Source organism: Protopterus annectens, chromosome 3.part1, assembly GCF_019279795.1.
Source record: "Protopterus annectens isolate FY-2018-M chromosome 3.part1, PAN1.0, whole genome shotgun sequence".
In the NCBI taxonomy this organism is placed as follows: domain Eukaryota; kingdom Metazoa; phylum Chordata; order Ceratodontiformes; family Protopteridae; genus Protopterus; species Protopterus annectens.
In genome coordinates, this window is record NC_056732.1 from 1354840021 (window position 1) to 1354852879 (window position 12859).

The 12859-nt window shown below is 38.8% G+C and overlaps 1 protein-coding gene across 1 annotated transcript in view; it reads right to left on the reverse strand.

The window, feature by feature from the left end:
• MAPK15 (mitogen-activated protein kinase 15) overlaps positions 1–12859 on the reverse strand; it is a 1649688-nt gene that overhangs the window by 1218161 nt on the left and 418668 nt on the right. Inside the window, exon 3 of the mRNA XM_044067386.1 lies at positions 1357–1615. Coding sequence (XP_043923321.1) covers positions 1357–1425 — 69 coding nt within the window. The 5' untranslated portion in view covers positions 1426–1615. The remainder of the gene's footprint in view (positions 1–1356; positions 1616–12859) is intronic.

Below are 12859 nucleotides of genomic sequence, written 5' to 3' on the forward strand. Positions count from 1 at the left end.
TGCTCTCAGGATGCCAAAGACTGCAATTACAGACACTACTGCTGGGGAAGGTGTCTTAATGGCTTAGACACTTTTTAAGAAGAAGCTACATGTAGAAGCATAGCTGCTGATATCCATGGCACTGATACTGGAGAAGCCAGCATTAAAGATATCACATAATATAGTGTCAAAAGGCTTGAAGTTCAAGGCCCAACATCAAAAGAGTTGACAATGATTAGAATGTCAGCTCTAACATTAATGCAGTTGGTAGCATCAGTAGTTGGTAATATGGTGCCAGGAAAGGAGAAGACACAAGAAGTGATGCCAGCCAGCACTCATGAGGCAAGGGCATCAACATTATAATGTCTGGAGCTCTCAGGACAAAAACATTTGCCAATGACGGACCCCCCCCCAAGATGGCACAGACATAAACTCCTGTGAAAAGGAATTGCTAGGCAGAACTGATGGACTTCTTCAATGCCCTGGATCAGAGCTAGTTGGAAGACACATTGAGACTTTCTACCCTGATCCTTTTCAATGACTTCAGCGAGCCTATTAAAGCCAATAACTGTGAGGATGGGTGAGCACAAGGACCTGAAAGCACAGTCTGAGATTGTTCCATAGTTACAACAGCAGGTGTAGAGTCTACAAACAAAATGTATGAAGGAAAAGTAACACCTTTTAACAACTATTTATTAATAATATGTTAACCTGGGTAGTCTTTCTTGGTAAAGTGACTTACAAAGTTACACAGAAGGCAAATGAAGAATGGTTACAGAACAAGACTAACACAGATTGTACTGTGGGGCAGCTGACGGATGAATTTAGGCCAGATCACAACTAACAAATGTTGAGAAGTAGCCCAAATGTGAGGAAGGGATGCACCATAAAAAAAAAAATTACAGTAAATATTCATCCATTGTCCAAGCAGGTGGATGCAGGCTTGTCAACATGAAATACAGCATGTGCTTAAATCAGTTATAAAACATACAGCAGATAAATATGTACATGAATGAGTGAATGGATTTTTTTTAATCTGTTATTTGTGAAAAATATTTTACTATGCGCGGTGTGCTCAGTAAAACCTACTAATGAAAATGTTTGTATCTTTTAAATTGAAATGCTCTCCACATCTAAATTCTTACTTCAACATTTCAAAACATTTGAGTAAGCACTTTTATTAAAATTAAACATTTAATAAATGTGTCATATGTATACATTTTCAGCAGTCTCAGCAGACAATGTACATAGAAAAAATCCTCTACTGGGATGGTAAAATTAAATGCAGTGTTAGCACAATTCAGTTATCACACCAGGAAAATACCACACCATGACATTGTCAGCACATCCCCCCGAAGTTACAGTCCTAATACTTACCCCTTTGCCAAGTCTTTTCTTTATTTCGTATTTCTGAGAGATGTGTTCCTCAACTTCTGGCACATTCATCTTGACTCCAGGCCAAACTTTTGTTAGTGCAGTAGCAGCAGCTTGATGCTTTCACCCTATGTGCTTCCAATCAGACAATGGTTTTAAAAAAGAGATGAATGCTGAAATTCTCAGTGAAACTGGGGTCCTCCCAGCTTCAGAGCAGCCCTGGTCTCCTTATCTTTCCTGTACAATTCAGGACTGACTTCTCCTGTCAAAAGAACAGTGTTTCATTACATTTTGATAAATCCATGCAATAAAAGTACTACTTACATATCTGTCTGTAGAGAAGAATTTTGGTACAATCCTTTCAGACTATTATACAGCAAAGAAATAAGAATGATCTCCCTTTCCTCTCACAAAAAGACTTAAGTTTGGCTAGTTGGGATGGGTGGCAGATTAATGTGGTGATTAAAGACTAACAAAGTAACACACCTTAAAAGCAACCAACATTACTAGCTTATGTGCAGTACTTTAGCTAGGTATGAAATTAAACTAATACAGTTAAACACACAAGCTTCAAGAGTGTTTTTATTTAGCCCACACCATCTGACTGGTCTCCTCCCCTTCTCTTCCAACATTCCCCCTTCCCATTAAAGCAAAATATTGCCTTTATAATCTGTCTTGCATTATAACATTACCGACACACCATACCAACAAGTTTAAAACATTCTAGTCTTAAACATTACTAGAACCAAATCTCTAACATCTCCCTTTTGTAGAAATACTAAACACATACAAAATACTGACATTATACAAATCACATAGCTCCTTGTTGCTCAAACACTACATCTTCTAATACCAAAACATTTTACATTTTTTCAACAACTTTAAATGCTACATATAACTACTTTCCCAGTTTCCTATATTTATCAATTCAAACATAGATACTTCTATGTCAAAAGAATCCCTTCCAAACTTTCACAATAAGCAAAAGTATAAATCATAGCACTTCTACAATTTCCACAAAAACATTACTTATTTATATGTGGTTATATTCACTAACATTGGACCTTTTTTCTCCACATTCCTGATTCTCTTACATCTAGACAACCTACAAAATACAACCTACCAAACACACCATCTGTATTCTCTAATCAGGACTTACATTTTTAAATATTAATGTCAGGAGTATATGCAATAAATTGCTTGATTTACACTCATATATGCCCCTCTGTAACCCGGACATTCTTAAACTCACTCAAACATGATTAAAACCAAAAAAGTACAGATGCATAAGCAAACTTACCATAACATCAGATGTTCGAATGATCACTGTTGCCTAAACTATACAGGTTATATCCAGCAAGGATATTAACAGCTGGCCAACTTTCAAAGCTTCCGGGAACCTTCCACATGCCCAAACCATTAGCCAGCTCAGCTAAGCTGAGTAAAAATTCAGGTTTGGGTGCCAAGCTTTTAAGAGCTTACATGCCAACAGACAAAAGAAGGTTGAGCCCTGAAAGCACAACGCTAGGAATATCAATTTAAGTCCACACACTGGCAAAATCAAGACAATGAGAAACAAGGGAATGGAGGCAGGACTCAGCTACTGCAACAGTGATCATTCAAACATCTACTGTTATGGTATATTTACTTACACAACTGTATTACGTTCTTCATATACTGATCACTACTACTGTAGCCTAAGCTATATGGGCAGAATACCCTAACTTACAAATTTTGGCAGTTGGAAGGAGAAGAGTCCATGAGCCCTTGAAGCATGCTCCTAGCAAAGCCTGATCTTAACCTAAAGAAGGAATCAAAGCTTATAGTGCTTTGTGAAAATATATGCAGAAGACCAAGATGCTGCTTCTAGAATATTTCTAGACTCCAACCCTTACCAAGAAGCCACAGATGAAGCCAAGGCCCTGGTACAGTGGGCCTTGATCCTGCCTAGAACAGTTTTGCTGTGGGGAGTATAGCAAAAGGTAATAGCCTTAGGCAACCATTTGGAAATAGTCTGCCATGACACAGGTTGTACCTTCTTCTTACCCTCACATGAAATGAACAATTGATCCAAAGAGCTGAAAGATTTAATTCTGTCAAGACAGTGCCCAAGTTGTCTGGTGACATCCAAGGAATGCAGCATCATCCCTCATTTTAAGTTCAGGAAAGAAAATATGGAGATGGATAGTCTGAATTAAAATAAACTCTGATGCAACTTGAGACATAAAAGAAGGATTAGTTCTCAAAGAAACCCTGTCCCTGAGGAAAATGAGGGAGGGATGACTTACCATAAGAGCCTGTAACTCAGATACCCTTTTTGCTGAGGTCAGAGTAAACAGTACAAATATCTTCCATGATAAGAACCTCAAGTCAGCCAGGTTACCTGGTACAGATGTAAGTGTTAGCTTCTCTAACACAGAATTAAGACCCCAAGGATGGGTCCTCAGTTTTCTTGGAGACCTCTTAAACAAAACCTTTTTCAAAAACATTTAACATGAGAATGCACTGAAAGAGAAGGATTCATGAGCAGACATGCTGAAATGGCAGATAAATGAACCTTGATGGAGGAGTAAGAAAGGCCATAGGATAGTAACTTACACAAATACTGTAAAATCAGAAAACAAGAAGTCCTGAATTTGTGCTGATTATGCTGTTAGGATCAACTAGAAAACCTTTTCCACTTGTATTAATACATGATGTTCTAGTAACAGGCTTTCTTGCCTTCATTTGTACCTGCTGCGCATGCTCAGCAAACAACTGCCTAAATGAAAATTAATAATATATCATCCAGTCAGTCAAATGAAGTTGATTGGGGTCGGGGTGTATCAAACACCCCTAAACTTGTGTGAGTAGATCTAGTCTGTGAAGAAGCTTGTGGTAATTGCTCCTGGCCATTTCCAAATAAAAAAGGAGAACCACTGATGTCTGGGACAGAATGGAGCCACCACAATGATCTTGGGGGATTCCTTCTGAATCCTCAGAAGTACCTCGGATATCAGAGAAATATATGGAAAAACATACAAAAACATTCCCATCCAAGTAAAAGAAAAGACATCTGTTTTCCAGGAATTCTTGCATGGACTCCTGCCGCAGAATCTTGCCAGCTGATTATTCAGACAGGAGGCAAATGGGTCTACTTGAGGAGCTCTCTACAACATACCAAATGTTTGAAGACTCCCTGATCTAGTTTCCATTTGTGATGGCCTGCCTGCCCTTGTCCTGCTCAGCTTGTTTGCCACACAGTTTTGTTCCGACAATATGTAGAATGCCTGTAAAGTGAGATTGTGCTGTGAAGCTTTATCCCAAGCTAACATGGCTAGTCTGCAAGGGGAGTACAAAGTGGTTCCCCTTGTCTGTTGATGTACCACAGGACTGTAATATTGTCAGTAACCTCTTGAACAGGTCATGGGGGCAAAAGATGACTCACAGAGTTCAGTGACTTGATCAGGTTAAGCATCTGTTTTATATTTATGCACTTGTGTCTGCCCTTAATGTCCCACACACCTTGCAATGTTAACCCTTCTGAAACTACTCCCCAGGCAAAGTCTGATGAGTCTGTGGTGATTGACTGCTTTGAAACAGGGAAGGAGAAGGTGAGACCTGGGTTTAAGGACATTTGCTGTCTTCACCAAATGATTTTCCTTTTGACAAACCCCAGCACTGGGATTTGAAAGGACAAAAGATGTTGGTGCTGGGACCAAAAGACTTCACATACCAGTGTATCCTTCACATGTGGAGTCTTGCCAGGGTTATCATGAGGACATGTGGAGTCTTGCCAGGGTTATTATGAGAATCGCAGATGCAATTTGACCCAAAATCCTGAGGTATTCCCTCACAGTGAACAAAGTCCGTGCGGAAAACCTTAGAAATAGATTTAGATATAGATCTACTTTTCCCTGTGGAAGAAAAGCTCTTTGAACAGAGGTAGCTAGCTGGCATTAAAGGAACATAGTCCTGTGTGAAAGAGTCAAGAAAGACTTTTGAATGTTCTTTTTGAATCCCAGCTTGTGTAAGAGATCACTCAACCAAGACAGCGATTCCTGACACTTTGAAAAAAGACTTTGCAAAGATAAGCAAGTCATCTAAAGATGGAAATAAATGTGGATATGCTGTAGTCTGCAATGAGCTATAACTGGAGCTAGAGACTTTGTGAACACTCTTGGTGCAATGGATAGTCCAAAAGGTAATGCAGAGAACTGATAATGTGACCAAACACACACAACCTTAAGAAATGCTTGAAGTCTGGATGAACAGAGATCTGATGATAAGCATCTTTTAAATCTAGAGTTACTAGGAAACTTGAATGAGGAAGAAGGGGTAACAGGTTGAGAAGTGATAGCATTTGGGACTTAGCCACTATCCCAAACAGGTTTAGGAAAGAAAGAAAGATCCAGAACTGGTCTCCAAGCATTTTCTTTCTTTGGCATTACATACTTGAATAAAAACCTTTTCCCACTTGGGAAGGAGGGACTGTTTCTACCACTCTCGGGGACAGCAAGTGATGAAGAAAAGGTGGAAATAAAAGAGACTGGTCAAGTAGATGAGGGATTACTCCTGGAAAGGAGGAATATTATCTTGCTGTCATCTGTAACCTTGACGAATGATCTTCAGAACTCCAACTGTCTGTTACCAAACAGAAAAGTGGAGATTCAGAATTTCTGGAATGGAAAAGGGACTGCCAGGATGGTGGTGGTGGTGCTGGTGTGTGTGTGGGGGTGGGGTGGGGGTGGGCACAAGGTCCCTAAAGTAGTCATTTTGACTTGATGGTCTGTCCTTGGTTTTGGGGAGTCCCTGAATTCATTTTGGACCCCCTTGCCATGTCTTGTTAAACATCTGTCTACCTGTATTTTTGTTCAGAATATTTATTATGTTTTTTTATAAAATTAAATGAGGGGTTAGAAAATCCCTTAGAAAATTTGGAAAAGGTGACCTGAAAAATCTTGAAGATTTCCAGTATCAACTTACCCCTCTCATCAAACTTTTTGATACCCTCTGCAGCAAAAGGGCCAAAAACTAAATTTCTAGCCAAAGGAGAATTTAAAATCTTATTTTTATCATCTGGGTGGTTCTGAGAGGAGTATGGTCTGGCCTGGCAAACCTCCTCAAAACAGTACCAGTGGCCAAAGCCCTTGAAGAAGTATCAACTAAATCATACACTCAATGTAAACAACAAGTAGTGACTAGTACAAAAGAAGAAACTATTTTTTTAAACAGAATTTTTCTTCACAAAAAGAAACTGCAGACAAAACTTTCCTCATACTTTCACAATTTGTCTAAACAAACTTTAAAACAAGTCTGACAATTCAAAATTCTAAAACTCAAAGTTGCAGAAACATATACTTTTTTCCATACATAACAATAATCTTCCCATCCTTATCAGAAAGAGTAGGATTAACTAAGCTATAGCTGCTGAATCAGGTTTGAGAAGAGTGTATAAAAACGTAAAAGAGTGAGGAACTTTATACATCCTATTTGCCTTTTTAGGAGCATTTGGCTGACTATCCAGAAAATTGCAGGGAGTAATACATACATCCTCCAAAGCAGACATAACTTGAGGAATAGGTGAATGTTCCGGATATTCCTTCTGTAACAGCTAACAGTATTTTTCTGAGGGACTCAGAAACCTCAATGTTCTCCCACTGGAAACACTGGCACATTCTAGAAATAGTTTTAGAGAAAGAGAACCCCCTACAGGGAGAGTCAGAAACTGAGCTCTCCTCTGAGACTGAATCAGACATCTGAAGAGCTCTCCTCTGAGACTGAATCAGACATCTGAAGAGAAAACCCTGTATCTGTCCATTCATCTTCCTGCCCAGATTCAGAACCTTAAATCTCTTCAGGAAATAAGTACCTCTTTCTTTCACCAGAAACTACTTTACAAAAATCATCAATAGCTTGAATTAAATCCAGTAAACTATTCCTGTCTAATGAAATCTGGAGACAAATAGATACATGTTCAGTTTTTTTGTTTCCTTTTGACAGGAAAATGGAGACAACAGCAGCATCCTCCTCCTCAGGGATGGAACAACATTCTGAAAAAAAACAGGGAAGCCTTTCCTCTTCCCACCCCAGGACCAAGAAAAGCAGCTCTCTCATGCCCACTGAGGGGACCCCAACAGTAACACAGAATGTAGTCAACTCCTGAGCCATAGTAGCTGTAAATGCTACACAAAGAGGGATCCTGGGTAAAAGATGAGGGGTTTAAGGTACAACTGATGGCGAAAGCAGAGTCACCCACCTGAGGATGAGGTAAATTTCTAGCCTGCCCTGGTGGCAAAGACTGTTTAACTTTTTCTTTTTGTGGCTGGAAGAAGGATTGACCACAGGACCAACAGTCTGTTCCACAGTCAAGTCGAAAATGGTGCCTCTTATCCAGGGAAAGCAAGCAGCAAAAAACAGTGTAAAAAAAAAGTCTTTAAAATAATTTTTTTTCCTCAGAAAAAAATTGTAAAAAGCACTTTAAAACCCTTTGCCACCCCCAAAAGTAAAATAAATACAATTTCACCACAGAAAAAATGTTTTTAAATACTTTAAGCAACTTATAAACTATCAGGAAAAAAGAGCTCCTCCATGTAAAAGTATAATACAGTATTGTGACAGTCCATTAAAACACGAACTCATAGTTTTAAAATAACTTTCCTGAACAGGAAAGTGTTATCAAATAAACAATTTTTTAACAAGGAAGGTTTTTCCCCCTGAAGGGAACTTATTTACCTAGCAAAGGAACAGCCCAAGCCAACTGTCGATCCTCAAAAGCCTTGGGGGAGCGTACTCTTCAGCAGCAGGAAAGCTCTGAAGGGCATGGCACCCAAACCTGTCTTTTTAGTCAGCACAGCTCGATCTGAGTAATGGTTTAGATGCGTGGAAGGTATCCTAAAGCTTTGGAAGCTGTTCAGCTGTTATATCCTTGCAGGATATAACCCATATACTGTATCGGTAATTGATAAATCTCTCCCAGTGAACTACAACATCATAAGAGCAGACAGAAAAATAAAGAAAGGTGGACTTAATTATCTATCCCAACCATCTACAGCTGTCCCTCTATCCTCATGCTGTTCCACAATTTAACAATGCAGTAATACAGTTATCCTACTTAAATACCCACAAAAGCCTTTCCATCATAGCTGTCTATATTTTTCCTGGGAAGAACATTGCTACAGATGAAGATACATTCTCTTTGATACCATCTCATATTCCTCAAGAAACACTTATCCTAGGTAATCTATGTGCGATTTGGCTCTCACTTAGCAATAATATTTAACTCTATTAATCTCTTCACTTGCACACAACTTACTACCTATTCAACTTGACACAACAAACCTTCCAACACTTATTCAGTACTTGAACAGATTCTAATAACCCACCCTAACAATATAGCCAAATCTTGTACTCTTCCTTAAAACCTAAGTGACCATCACCCTTCCATTGTAACAAAGCAACAAACATACTCAGCAATCCTCATCATTCTAAACTGCTGCAGTAGTCTGTCCATCTTTCAAGTTCCAACTTATAACTCATTAACTGGACTTTCCTAAAATATCTCCCACTAGATGAAGCAAATCAGCAATTTAACAACTTTTTTTCTCAATAAAGCAATTAGCAAGTCCCACTACAGAAAAAAGTGAAAAAAAAGTTTCCCCTGCCTTACTCTAAAAACTAAGCAACCAATGAGAGAAAGAGACAAATTTTGGAATGCATGGACATTAACTCATTATCATAATCATAAACACTTTGGAATACTACTTATAAGCTTCTAAATACAGGCAAAGTTAACCAACCAGTCCAAGATGGGCTACCTAAAGAGAGTGGCTGGAAAGGGTGAAAGGTGCACTTATATTTTGGAAGGTGGCTGTCTGTTATATCTTGGCAAGATATAACCCACTGTAGCAGTGATCATCTGAACACCAACTTTTTATGGTAAGTTTACTTGCCAAGGCCCTGGTAGAATGAGCCTTGTTCCTTTCAGGAACCACACAGACAACCATTTGAAAATAGTCTCCGATAATGATAGTTTGTCTTTTTTTCTTACCGTCATAAGAAATGAACAGGTGATTAGACTCTTTTAAAGTTTTTTTTTCTGTCAAGATTGTATCTTAGTTGTCTGTGGGCATCGAAAGTATGGCCCATCTTTCTTCCTCATTTTTAGGTTCAGGGAAGAAGACAGGGAGATGGATAGCTTGGTTTAAAGTAAACCCAGATCCTGCTTTAGGTATAGATGAAGGATTAGTGCTCAAGGACACCCTGTCTTTGTGGAAAAGGAGATAAGGCTGACCCATCATAAGAGCTAGCAACTCAGATACTCTTTCTGTAGAGGTCAGAGTAATCAGCAATACTGTTTTCCATGTTGAGAACCTCAAAAACGTCAGCCTGAGGAACTGGTCCAAATGGAGCAAGGGTTAATTTTTCCAATAGAAAAATTAAGATCTGAAGGAGTAGCACCAGTTTACTACTAGAGAGTTTGTATGTAGCACCTCATTCAAAAATGTTTTTACACAAGACTGCACTGAAAGGGGAATATCTGCAGGCACAGTAAGACAGGACACAGGATAGTAACTCTCATAACTAATGCAGAACTAGAAAAACACTAGGCCTGAAAGGGTGCTGGTTCCTGTCTTGGCACAAACTAGAAAATCTTTTCCATTTGCTAATATATGATTTTCTAGTAGCACATTTTCTTGTCTCCTTTAATTCCTGCTGCACATCATCACAAAATAAGTGCCTAAAAGGTATTAAAATTCTATAATTCATGCAGTAAGTTGCAGTTGTTTGGGGTTGGACGTCAAACACCCCTTGTCCTGTGAGAGTAGATCCAGTCTGTGTGGAAGCTTCTGGAAGTGTTCCTGGAATTTCCAAAAGAAAGAAGAACAACTGCTGTATGGGCCAGAAGAGTGTCATCACAATGATCTTTGGAGAGTCCTTCTGAATATTCAGAATTACTCCAATATTAGTGGAATGGGTATAAAAGCATACAGGAACATTTCAGTCCAAGGAAAAGAAAAAACTTCTGCCTTCCAGGCCTCGTTGCACAGAGTATGAGAACAGAACTATGTCAACTGACTGTTGAGACTGGATGCAAAAAAAAATCTACAAGAGGAGTTCCCCAAAGTTGTAACATTTCCTGAAGACTGGCTGATTCAGTTTCCATTCAGGAGGATCTGCCCTGATCCTGCTCAGGTTGTCTGCCACACAATTTGCTCTGCAGCATATAAGATGCCTGTAGAGTGAAACTGTGATGAAAGCCTATACCCCAGATTCCCAGACTAGTCTGCACAAAGTGTATGATTTGCTCCCTCCCATTTTAGTTATGTTCCACGTGATTGTAGTGTTGTCTATAAACAATTGTAATATCTGGGGGCCCATGATGACAGAGAAGTGAGAGTATTTATTAAATGCCAGCATCTCTTACATTTGTGTTTTTGTCTGTCTTTTCTTATCAAAGACCCTGAACTTTTATTCCCACAGACATTGCTCTCCAAGAAAAGTCTGAGATGTCTTTGGTGATAAATTGTGATAGAGCTGAAAAGGAAAATGGGAACCTGGCTTTTGATGACCTCAGTCTTTCTACCAAAACATCTCCCTTCTCAGTAACTCCAGACTTGGAATATGGAATGCAAGGGGGAAGTTGACATTGTGACCATACAGATTTTAGGTATCACTGGGTTTTTCTCATGTGGAGTCTTGCTAGAGAAATCCTGAGAATCATAGAAGCCATGAGACCCAAAATACAAAGATATGCCTTCCCTGAGATCATAGCCTGAGTGAAAAAAAAAAACAAAGTAATAGATCTAGATAAAGATCTACTTTATTCTGGGAAAGAAAAGCTATATGAATGGAAGGATCCAGGAGACAACCTCAGGAAAACAATTCTGTGAGAAGGAGTCAAACAAAACGTTTGTATGTTCTCCTGGAAACCAGTCTGTGTAGGACATCCTTCACCCAAGTGGGAGATTCCTAACACTTGAAAAAGACTCTCTAAAGACGAGCATGTTGTCTAAATAAGGAAACGTGAATATCTTGCAGTCTGCAGTAGGCTATCAAAGGAGCTATCCATTTGTGAATACCATATGAGCACTGGATAGCCCAATGAGAAATGCAGAGTGCAGACATTGTGATCCAATCAAAGAAAACAGTAATCTTCATCCATAGAAATGTAATGATATGCACATTTTAAAGCTAATGTCACTGGAAAACTCAAATGAAAAATTAGAAGTAACAACTTATGAAGGGATAACATTTTGAACTTGGGCACTGTTATGAAGTGTCAGAATGAATTTTCTCTGTCAGAATTATTTAAAGCATTACAACTATTAAAATGAATTATTCCTAGTTAAGCTAGAACAGAAAACATTTTAGTACTCTGTGAGACATGGGTACAGCACCTGTATGTTGCAAGTTTAAATGTAACTCATAATTTTACTTTGTTATTTAAAAAAAAGAATATTATGGAGCACTGCTTGCCTAGAAGAAGCAGTTGGAAACATATATAATACATCTTTATAGTTTGGCTTTCCTTCATTACAAGTTTTTTAATGAATACAACATCACTTGTGTAAAGAAAAAATACTAAAGTCATGGGAAACAATTCAGAAGTGAGAACATTCCAAAATGTAACAGGTCTTATCAGGTACTAAATGGTGATTGCATTATTCTGCTGTCAGTTAATGATATCAATTATGATTGGAAGGTATTTTCCAGAAAGTACCATGTGGGCAAGCAACTGCCTTGTTTCATGTACTTAAGACTGCTATGTTACAAATGGTTAGCTAGATTCCACATGATTATGCTTTATGTGTAACCTCAGCTTGCTGCCATTCCATTCTGAAAACTGTCTTGCCACCAAATGTTTTCTGTCTCATTGAATTTACTGCAACACAGACAGTATTGACAAACATCTTAACAAGGGCAAGTTCAGACTGTTTTTCTAAAAGAATCCAGCATGTTCCTAGCATCTGCCTGTAAAATTTATGACAAAGACAGCAGACAAGAAAGGGAAAGCAGAAGTATGATGGAAGGAAAGGGATCCCATTCCTAAGAACTAGCCAAAATAATATATCCCAAAGGCAATTCCAAGGAATTTATTGGAGCTGGGGGGGGGGGGGGGCTAAATGCGGCAGACACTGGCTCATGAAAGTATGCCTCATGCCAAATGAAAATAATGCAGTCAGGTACCAACTTCAGATCCATGTACTGCAAATTCATCTAGGTTTTCACAGAGAATTTCCCTGAAAATAAAAATCTAATAAAGTAATGCTTTTCAGTCTTAGAGAGCGTTAACAATGTTCATAGGTTCTAGGTTCATAGGTTCATACTAGTCTATCTGCCCTGGGGCATTTACAAGCCTAGCCAGAGTGTGTTTGGCTTTCGCCACCCTTCCTTAGAATTGAGTTTGCTATGCCCTTTTTAAGGTTAGTTAACTGAGCCTCTGTCTAGCAGAGACATAGAAGTAATCCCCGGGGTGAATCTATGATCTCCCATCCACTCATCAAGATTCCTCTTGAAGAGAGTC